Source organism: Artemia franciscana, chromosome 16 (assembly GCF_032884065.1).
Source record: "Artemia franciscana chromosome 16, ASM3288406v1, whole genome shotgun sequence".
Classification (NCBI taxonomy): Eukaryota; Metazoa; Arthropoda; class Branchiopoda; order Anostraca; family Artemiidae; genus Artemia; species Artemia franciscana.
The window spans coordinates 32,939,520-32,951,240 of record NC_088878.1 but is presented as its reverse complement, the minus strand read 5'-3'; the positions used below and the strand labels follow the sequence as shown (position 1 = coordinate 32,951,240).

Here is an 11,721-nt window from a genome sequence, read left to right as displayed (position 1 = left end):
GGATAAACACTCCAAACAGCTAAACTAAAAAAATATATCTGAAGCAATAATGAACGAAATTGAAGCAGAATGAATTTTTTTTTTTTAGAAGACAGGCGACAGCAAGGATTACATCAAATCGAAAACGAAAATGACCCGTAACGAAATCAGCAGTTAGAAGGGAAGCACAAGCAAGAATCGCGACCAATCCCAAGAGAACAAAAATCCGACAAACATGCATTATTTTATTTCATGACTTAAAACTAAAGAATAACACGATAATTATAATCATTCATATTTATTGAGTCAAAAAGGCGCGAAAATGGAGAACAGAGGAAGACAAAGCCTACTTGTCTATTGGAAGAAACACATGCAACGCTGATGACAACGGAGATAGGCACAGCAACCCATAAACAAAATGGGGAGATGAAGCCATCCAATCTTAATATGAAGTAAGCGAAACTCAACTTCAAAATGCAAATAATTTAAGGCTCAAACCTCGGGTTGGAAAAATGGGGCAACAATATTAGGGTACAGAGATAAGGTTCAAGAGATTGAGAAGAACCAATCCTCAGATTTTGGAATTGAAACGCCAGTGGATAGTAATAATTCCAAAGAATATGCTTTTCAACTCAGAAGGAATGAGGGCTCAACAAGGAGGATGAGGTTTTCGCTCTCTTATCAGAAAATAGATAAGATCGGGAAACAAAATGCGAAGGACCACAGAAGGAGTTTGACAAGTCTGATGGTGTTGTGTTATTAAAATGCGGTTCGATAAGCCTGGGAGAGGGTTGGAAGTCTGCTCTATCGACTTCCAGGGGCAGATGTCCTTGGAGTACGGGGGACAAGTCCCTTTTGGATGTTGGAAATGATAGTCAGCCCCGCCAACCAGCTAGCCAATTAGGTTCACAGAGATGCACGCTCTCATTATCAGTCATTACTGATTCCCCCAAACCTTTACCCTGCTTCCCCATATCCCATTTTCAACATGTGATGGTATCCATATTTACTACTAAGATGTCTTTCCCATTGGGTAAGACCCATAAGCAGTAACTTTATGTTTACTTGCTATTCTTACCTTTTACCAGTGGATCACAGTCATTCCTCCGAACCTTAGAACCTTTTACCAAAAGTAATTTTGAACTAGGCCAGCAGCGCGTTCTATTTTAAATCAAATGTAAATTGATTTCCACCGTTGGAGGAAAAGAGGCTAATGAAGCCATTCCCTCTTGCATATGCCTTACCTTTCATTTCGCTCGACCACAAGTTCGACAAGTCGAAAGAAATCTTCTTTAATCGTTTAACAAGTCCCCTACAAGAGATGACCCAAAACCAGATTTTTGTCCCTTATTGGTTTTCACATTTTTATCGATGATTTAGTATACTAAAAATGTATCGATGATACATTTTTATCGATGATTTATTATACTCCACGCATGGAAACTGTAAAAAAGAGAAAATATGACGACTATGAGATTTTTGAAGTATATTTTGTATTGCTTTTAATCACAAAATATAGGTAAATGTTTATGTCTCTTAGGGAAGGAATGTTCAATAGTATATTTATTCATTTTACACCCGATAAATTTCCTTTTTCTTTCAGCCTCGCTTTAAATTCATTGGTTTTCCAATCTTAAAGTTTTAATATTCCTGTACGAGTTACCATAGTAGCTAAGAATTATTCTCACTAATTTCACTTTCTGAATACTGCCAAATTGAGTTTCAGGCCGTCCTTTATAATTGATTCTTAGGATTAGTAAATACCTCCTGGTCCACAAAGAGAGACCACTTTTCCTTAATTAAATTTTGGTGTTTCGACTTCAGTTAATATTAAGCTTCGATTGCAAATATGGTTAAGTTTTGGCCTGTGTAGCACCCAGCTAAACACAGAGAGTTGTTTTCTATACACCGTTATTGGTTATTCCTCAACCTGATTTATCGACAATAAGATCCCAACACCGGGTTTAGCAAGAAAATAACTATGTCACATGAGGTTTTTAACTTATAAAACAAGCAAACCTTTATTGCTATCCATTGGAGTTGGCTCTGTTCCAAGAACATCTTCACTGTTTTGTGGCAAGATACAGCTAGATTGTTCATGTTCAACCTCTGAAAGAAACCAAAATATACCTCAATACTAACTGACAGTGCAGATTGAGCTTACTCATATCATAAAAATAAATTTTATGCATATGACCCTTACACTAATTTCATGCAAGGGACATTACATTTGAATAGTGAAAATTAAAAAAGAACTGTAAAAAGCCAGTCAAACCACAGATATTCCAAATTGTCGCTCTAAAATAAAACAAGAGCCAAGAGCTCATATGGCACTTGTGACGATGTCGGAACCTAAAATTAGAATCGGTACTAGAGTTATCAATTCCATCGTCCTAGCGCGTCAAGAAGCATCGAACTCGCCAAAGCACTAGACATCCTTCCAATTCCCCCAAAGAGATCGGGTACGGTCCACTTATGTCAATCACGCATCTATAGCTTGTACTTATTCTAAAACTCACCAAAGTACTAGAAATACCCACAACTCCCCCAAAGAGAGCGAATCCAGTCCGAATATGTCAATCACGTATCAAGAACGCGTGCTTATTCTTTCCATCAAGTTTCATCCCGATCTTTCCACTCTAAGAGTTTTCCAATATTTCCAATTTTCGTTTCCCCTCTCCACCCCCGTGTCCTGAATTAAAAATGGAGCATCTAAGAGATGAGATCTTTCTATGTATCAAGTGTCATTAAGATCCGATCACCCATTCGTAAGATAAACATACCGCCATTTTCATAATTTCCCCTCCCTTCAGCCCCCCCCCCCCCGATAGTCTAATCGGGGAAACGACTGTTATCAAACTAATTTGTGCAGGTCCCAGACACGCCTACAAATTTTCATCGTCCTAGCATGTCCAGAATCACCGAACTCGCCAAAGCACTGGAAATCTCCCCCTCCCCCAAAGTCCCCCAAAGAGAGCAGATCCGATCCGGTTGTGTCAGTTTTTTATCTAGGACTTGTGCTTATTCTTCCCACCAAGTTTCATCCTAATCTTTCCACTCTAAGCGTTTTCCAAATTTCCGGTTTCCCCATCAAAATCTCCCCCAATGTCACCAGATCCGTTCTAAATATCAAATTTCATTAAGATTCGATCATCCGTTCGTAAGTCAAAATTACCTCATTTTTATAGAAAATTCCAAATTAGCCCCCCCCCCCCCCGCCTTCCAACTCCCCCAAAAGAGAGCAAATCCGGTCTGGTTACGTCAATCACGTATCAAATACTTGTGCTTATTCTTCCCACCTAGTTACATCCATATCTCTCCACTCTAAGCGTTTTCCAGCATTTCCAGTTCCCCACTTCGATCCCCCTCCAATCTCACTGGATCCAGTTGGGATTTAAAATAAAAGCTTTGGGACACAAGGTCCTTCGAAATCAAAAAAAATAATTAAGATCCGATCACCCGTCCGTAAGTTAAAAATACCTCATTTTTTCTAATTTACCGAATTCACCCCCTCCAAAACTCCCCCAAAGAGAGCATATTCGGTCCAGTTATGTCGATAAGGTATCTAGGACATGTGCTTCTTCTTCCCACCAAGTTTCATCCCGATCTCTACACTCTAAGCGTTTTTCAAGATTTCCAGTTTTCCCCTCAAACTCCCCCCAATGTCACCAGATAAGGTCGGGATTTAAAATAAGAGCTCCGAGACATGAGATTTTTCTGAATATAAAATTCATTCAGATCTGATCACCGCTCTTAAGTTAAAAATACCTCATTTTTTCTAATTTTTCCGAATTACCCCCCCCCCCCCAAACTCCCCCAAAGAGAGCAGATCTAGTCGGGTTATGTCAATCACGTATCTAGGACTTGTGCTTATTCTTCCCACAAGTATCATCACGATCTCTCCACTCTAAGTTTTTTCCAAGATTTCCGGTTTCCTCTCCCGAATCCCCTTAATGTCATCGGATCTGGTCAGGATTTAAAATAAGAGCTCTGAGACACGAGGTCCTTCTAAATATTAAATTTCATTAAGACCCAATGAACCATTCGTAAGTTAAAATACCTCATTTTTTCTAATTTTTCCGAATTAACCGTCACCCCACTCCCCCCCCCAATGGTCGAATCGAGGAAACGACTTTTTCTATTTTAATCTGATATATTAGCTGATCCCCTGCCAAACTTTATCATACTAGCTTCTCTGGAAGCGCCCAAACTGGAAAAACCAAGACCGACAGACAGACAGCCAGACCGACAGAAATTACAAACGCTATATGTCACTTGGTAAATACCAAGTGCCATAAACATCATTTTAATAAGCACGTAATCATAATAACAGCATAAGTGCAGCAAATTTGAAAAATGATTGACACCTAATACAACACTGTTTTCTTTCTTCAGTGTTTTACAGTATAGTACTTAATTTCTACTTATATATGATGGTTTTTTAGTATTCTATGCAAATAAAGTTTAATCAACTTCTCATGTTGTTTTTCTCTTCAACAACTGTTACGGTTGAATACAGGTGAAGGTGTTATGACTAGGAACAAACATAACACATGGGATTTGAAAATACACGTTAACTTTCCATATGAAACAGGATTTCTCAGCAAAAAGGGGTCTCATTAGAACACTCTGTAACACTTAAGTCTAAAAGTAAGTTCAAAATTCAAATAACGGTATCAATTTGTTGGGCAAAGCACTAGCGGATCCAAGAGTTGGTCAAGGAGGCGGGGCTGAGATCTTATCAAGATTCTTCCTACGCCCTTTCATTCGTTAAGGCTTTACCTTTTTTTTAACAATAGATGTATAGAATTTTTGGTTCGTTGTCAATTTGTCTTTGGAGATAAACACTTATTACTGTCATTTCTTTATGCAGTTAAATTCCAAAATTCAATAAAGGAAACTGCTTGATATTACCGTTTTCTTGAACTGAAAGTTTTATTTTTTACTGTCCCAAAGAATGATATCCAAAAGTTCCAGTACCAAAGCCAATATTCACCAACATGCCCACTAAGCACACAAGGCCAGGGGGCGCAATAAATTATAACTGAGTGATTTTTTCTTAAGAAATACTGGAATGCTGTGATTTATCACCGAAGTGGCGGATGCACCCTGCTGCCGCACTGCCAATTCAAAGAAAAGGGATTGTAAAACCCCACAGCAGTTCCATGGCCATCTATTAACTGCCAGATGTACCTCAAGAATGGCAGACAAAACTCAGGTATCACCTCTTTCTTCTATTACTTTTTTCTCATCAGTTGCGTTCTGTTGAGCGATCCCACTCAAGACAGGGGCAGTTTTGGGGGGTTTGATCCTACCCCAGAAAATGTTTGCCCGACTTGTAAAACCATAACAAAACTGAAAATAGACAAATTTATAATATGCTAGAGAACAAAATTGTACCCCCCCCCCCTCCGGAAAAAATCCTAGATACGGCCCTGCTTCCACTATCCTCAAATTTTCGAGGATTTCCCCAAAAGTCTCACAAAAAAGGAGCGGTATAAACGCTACCCCCCCCCCCCCTCTCATTTTCATTATGAAGTCAATGCATAAAAACTAAACATCTTGCGCAATTTAATTCCTTGTCCCAGAGGTTGCCTGGTTCTTGTCTTCCCTGGAGACATATTTATTATGCGTTTCATTAATTTTGAGCCAAATGATAATCAAATAAGTTTGATGGGATGCTTTTGGTGCTGCAGAGATAAAATAGACATAACTTTGCAGTTTGACGCCCTCGCGGGCGCCTTTTAGCTAATTCAACATCCCTCTCCTTATGTCCTGAAAGACTAAACATTGATATAACTTTAAAGTTGGAGATTTTACACAGAAAACTCTCCAGTACAGCTTCTGAGTGCCTTTCCCCTCACCACCGTCTTATCTGTTTCTTCTGTTGATTTTCTGTTTGTATTTGTTTTTCTCTTTGTGTTTTTTTTTATTTATTCTTACTCTGTCATATTTACTTTATGTATCGTATGGGTGAAAAAATAACATCCTTGTTATTAAATTTTTGTTACTCTATATTAACAGAAAACAAAAATTAATGCATGCAATTAAGCCCAGTTCAAAGTAGTTCTTCCGATTCTGCTATTCAAATGTAAGATAGGTTCTAAACCTTGACAATTTTTATTTTTAGCATATTAGTAAGTTTATTATGCGTTATCAGTTATATTGAAGCATACTTTTGTTTCTTCTAGAGATAGATCACGAAGAACCTAGTTGCATCTTGTTGGATAACAGCAAAGACGTTTTTGAGGTGGAGCATAACCCACCTGCAATTCCAGTGGAAAGAATTGAAGGTTTGTTTGTTTGATTTTTCTCTAACCTGCTAGCTTTCTTGCTAACCTGGCGTTGGGACCTTATTTTGAATTTCTTATATTCCATTCCCTTACTGAAACTAAATCGTTGACTTACAACTCCCGACAGGATTTTCATTTGAATATTGATATGTATGTCTCTGATTGCGATTTCTAAGATTTCTGAATGCGATTTGCGAAGTTCGTCTTCTAAGGATTGTCATAGTGCCTTGTGGTTAATTCAACATCCCCACAATTTTGAATTGTGGTTAATTCAATACTGATGGGATGCCTTTGGTGCTGCAGGGGTTGGGCAGGAAAAATAGACATAACTTTGCAGTTTGACGCCTTCGCGGGCGACTTTGTAAAAACCAATGTTATCACAACAATGACAAAGCCCCCTGATTCTTATCTCCAGTTCTAGGAGCTTAGTTCTAAGTTCTTAGTTCTAAGAACTTATTTTTGGCAATGAAAACCATAGAGTAGAATGATGCACTTGAAGCAGTCAATAAACATCATCACTGAATTGAGACAAAACCAGTTACAGATATATAATTGAATCTTTTGATATTTAAAAATAAAGTTTTTCGGGAACCTAAACTTGGTAGAGCTTGATCTTGCTTAGCAAAGCAAGAATAATCCTAATACAGGTTGATGTTGATGCTCTATTTAAAAACATTTTATAAAACGTTACTTAATATAAAACTCTTAGAAATCTAGAATTTCCTAATTAGGTCATAGTGTCTCCATATAACCTTCTATCCAAGAGATACAAAATAATCAAGAGTCAATAGAGAATACTCTACAGTTTATCCACTACACAAGGGACTAGAACCGGCCCTTTGTTGTTCACATTATTTCTATCCGAACTAATGTTCAACTGTTATAACAGTCTTCTGACTTGAAATCCAGTGTGACACAAATAAGAAATAATAATAAAAAAAAAATAAGGCTCATTAAAACCTTCGTTATCCTTGTGAGACTATGACAACTAGTTTTCGCAAAAGAAAAGGATTAGCCCAACCACCCCCCCCCCCCCCAACCAAAAAGTCGTTTACCAGTAAGAATATTGATTACTGCCGTTTTCCTTATTTTCTTGATTTCCATTTGTGCCATAATCTGACTAATTGACATAATTGACATTGACATAACAAATAATGTCTTAACATTGACATAACAAATAATGTCATAACAAATAATAATTGACACTGACATGAATAATTGACATAATTGATGCTGTTAAAAACCAAGTATGAAAAGACTGATTCTCTTAGAACAATTATCTAAAAAAAATGAGCCAGTGGCCCATTTGATTTTTATAAGAGGTTTATTTGGTCAAAAATTGGGTATAGTAGCGAAGTATATGCCAGACATGGCATAAGCAATTTGGCAAAATAAAAATCCCCCAATATATCGCAATAAAATTAGTTTTTAGTTATAAATTAGCTTTACTTGAAGTCCTTTACTCGGATAAATATCTAGTATGCCAATATTCCAAGAAAGAGAACCAACTCACTTTGTATTTTTGTAAATGCTTTGTCACTTAAGTTCTGCTAAATTTGTGAGTAATGTTTGTGAGTAGCTCTGACAGGAAACCTTTTGATTTATGCTTAGTGGACAATACCCAACACTTTTTGTGAACAGGGTTTTTTTTTAAACTTTCTTTACTTAAACTGCTAATTTTGGACAAGGATTTCCGTCAATTTATATTTACTTTGTTCTGACTTGGAGTTTGACTATATGTAATTTATATTTAAAAAAAATCCCCTTAAAAGTAATTTAGACAGAATTAATTTTAAGACGGCGATTCTTTTGTACTTAATATTCAGATAAAAATTAAAATTGTAGTACAATTTTCAACTGATGAGCTCTCAGCAATTAATATAATCATACATCAAATATTCAGTTTAATTTATTAGTTCTTTCTAAGATTGTTCCAAGACGAATATAGTTTCACTTCAAATAAGAGTTTGGATACTGCCCCCTTCCTTAACTGTAGAAACATAAAGCCTAGTGTGTCATTGGCACTTTACTGAAAACGAATTAAACTATAAACATTTTTTTCCAGTTATTACAGCATTGAAAATGAAAATAAAATCTTGACCTGATTCTTTTAACAATTAATTTTATTACATATTAAATATTCAATTTTATTTTATTTGTAATTCCGAAAACTGTTCAAGCAACATATAGTTTTCAGTAAACCGCCGATGACGCTTTACTTCATCTTCTCTCGAGAGAGATGAATAATGCATACATAAGCTTGTGCTACGGAGATTATTTAAGCGTCGGAGCTTACGGAGCTTGTGCTACGGAACTTATTTAAGCGTCGGAGCTTACGGAGCTTGTGCTACGGAGCTTATTTAAGCGTCGGAGCTTACGGAGCTTATTTAAGCGTTGGAGTTTACATCGGAGCTTGTGCTACGGAGCTTATTTAAGCGTTGGAGCTTACGGAGCTTGTGCTACGAAGCTTATTTAAGCGTTAGAGCTTACGGAGCTTCTGCTACGGAGCTTATTTAAGCGTTGGAGCTTACGGAGCTTCTGTTTCGGAGCTTATTTAAGCGTTGGAGCTTACGGAGCTTGTGCTACGGAGCTTATTTAAGCGTTGGAGCTTATGTTGGAGCTTACAGAGCTTGTGCTACGGAGCTTATTTAAGCGTCGAAGCTTACGGAGCTTATTTAAGCGTCGGAGCCTACGGAGCTTGTGCTACGGAGCTTATTTAAGCGTTAGAGCTTACGTTGGAGCTTGTGCTACGGAGCTTATTTAAGTGTTGGAGCTTATGTCGGAGCTTGTGCTACGGAGCGTATTTAAGCGTTAGAGCTTACGTTGGAGCTTGTGCTACGGAGCTTATTTAAGCGTTGGAGCTTATGTCGGAGCTTACGGAACTTTTGCTATGGAGCTTATTTAAGCGTCAGTGTGATAGGAACAATTTCCATGTGAAACTTCAATTTGAGATCTCAATGTGAAATTTCAATGTTTCAATTTCAATGATTTTTTTCTCGATTCTTTGAACTAAGATTTTTAAAACCATTCAAAGACGCTTAGACTTTTAATTATTTTGAATTATCAAACTGTTAAGGAAACGGGTGGAGGTCGGTAGGCTTTTGCAGGGAATCTTAAACTTGACAAAGAAGCCTTAAGCTCAAATGTCTAGATTTTTCCTCCATTTTACCTCAATTTCGATTCTCCTTAAATTTGTGATATACATTATTTTTAATATACATTTGTGCTGAAATTTTTAGTGTATGCTACCGGTTGAAGCAAATTTGCAATTTCGTGATTCTCATTCCATTTTTTTAGCTACCACATTTGTAGCTGCCTAGAGCGTGAATTTTTATTGCAGAAAACCAGCAGATTATGAATATAGTCTAAGTTCAGAGCTTTAAATTAACTGATGAAGCAATACTTTTAAAAGGGTTCATTTTTAGATGTTTCTTATAGTCGTCTCACTGTTACAATTTTTTTTTTTTTTTTTTTTTTTTTTTTTTTTTTTTTTTTTTTAGGCGGCAGTTCAGCTAAATATGAAGAAGGAAATATTCAAAAAATATTTTTATCATATTAAGCGAGTGGTGTTAGTAATGACAACTAAAAAAGTTAGAAGGAAGGGTTAAGGTCAGGAAAACAATTTGACACGCAAAATGTCACACACTTTTAATGTACTTAAATGGTTTGATACCTCTGTTATCATTGATGTTTTTAATGACAACTAAAAACGTTAAAAGGAAGGGTTAAAGTCAGGACAACAATTTGTCACTCAAAATGTCAAAGTTTTAATCTACTTAAATGGTTTGATATCTCTGTTAGCATTGATGTATCTTATAATCCCAATTTCATAGAGAATAGGTGAGACAAATTAAATTTTAGAGGGGGGAGGGAAAGGTAAAGATCGTAAAAAAAAAATGTTGTCAAGATAATAGGGTAAATTTACAGTTCTAAAGCACAAGACCCAAGCTACTTAAATGTCTGTGACAAACATAAAAGAACTTCTTAGAGAGGAGATAAAACAAGTAAAATTTTTGGAGGGAGAAAGGTAAACAAAATTTTTTTGGCAAAAAAAGGGCTAATTTTTAAAAATAAATTTCCTATTGGAGTGAACATACAGTTCTCGAGCTCCGAATCTAGGCTGCATTATACAAGAAAACATCCAATATTATAAGCTCAGTGACAATTAAATAAACATTATGATAAATATATCCAATATGATAAATTCAGTAACCAATATGATATGGTGACTGATATGATATTGATATCATTGATATTATCATATTATGATATGATATTCCAATATGATAATGAAATAAAATCATTCCTGCGTTGACTCAAATTTCAATAATCCAAAAAATAAAAAATTCCATAAAGGTATAAAGGAAACATAAGGGAATATAGTAACATTGCATTATTCCTAACCTAATAAATATTAGTTTAAAAAATGCAACCTTCATATCAGTAAATACCCGTATTTTTCTTTATTCTTTTACTAGTCATCAACAAAAACAGTACCTTCAAACTCAAATATTTACCTGTTCCTCCACCAAATGCAAGAAAATTTACAGGAGGGGGTCCTTGGCTACTAGGAAAACCACCAGCAAATGGAGCATGATGAAGAGGAGGGGAATGAGGGCCAAATTTGTCAACAAGTTTAGAATCTATATAAGGTCTCAGTCTGGGTCTAGCATCATTAGCATCCAATTCAGAACGTAGAGGGGATCCTTTAAATTTCAGCAGTTTCAACTCCGTTGAAGTGTGTTGCTTTAGTCGTCGTCTCTCTCTAGATCTTTCATTTTGGAACCACACCTAAAAGTTAACCTGTTACTCAAATTATTTTTGCGGCATACTAATTCAGGTTAATCTTCAACACGCCTCAAATTCATTTTCTCTGCCTGTTTTATCGTAAAGCAAAACATTCATTGAAAGATACGTAGATGCTGATACAATTTTTTTTCAAATTTACCATGTCAGAAATATTTTTGCTGGGCTATAATGTATGAGAATGTGTATAAACGAAAGGCAGAAAGATCTATTAGGCAATCATTCCAAAATGTTTATAATTACTTAAATTGAAACCAAGAATGTTAAATTTGAAGATTTCTCTTTACATTTAGAATCCTAACTAAAGCATAGAAATAAGCTCATTTAAAATAAAGATTTGAACAAAAGTACTATGGTAGTTGGAGATAAAGTGTGTTACATAGAATATGCTATACAGACAGTGAAAAAAAAAATACAAATGTGTTTTAAAAATACTAAAAATACTAAAATATAATACTAAATAAAAAATAAAATAATACTAAATAAAATATAAATGAAATACTAAAATACTAAAAGTACTGATTAAAAATGATTGAAATCTGATGATGAAATCTAAAAAAAAATGATTGATCGTTGACATTCAGGATGTAACCAAAAGATTTTGATTTTAAAGCTCCAATTTCAAATTATTAACTGAAATTAT

The 11,721-nt window shown here is 35.7% G+C and overlaps 1 protein-coding gene across 8 annotated transcripts in view; it reads right to left on the bottom strand.

The window, feature by feature from the left end:
- Window positions 1-1,966: 1,966 nt before the first annotated feature.
- Window positions 1,967-11,721, bottom strand: part of LOC136037353 (LIM/homeobox protein Lhx1-like) — a 29,626-nt gene continuing 19,871 nt past the window's right edge. For all 8 annotated transcript variants that reach the window (XM_065720043.1, XM_065720040.1, XM_065720042.1 and 5 more), the window contains 2 exons: window positions 10,790-11,063; window positions 1,967-2,088 (listed from right to left, as the gene is read on the bottom strand). In XM_065720043.1, coding sequence (XP_065576115.1) covers window positions 1,982-2,088; window positions 10,790-11,063 — 381 coding nt within the window. In that variant the 3' untranslated portion in view covers window positions 1,967-1,981. The remainder of the gene's footprint in view (window positions 2,089-10,789; window positions 11,064-11,721) is intronic.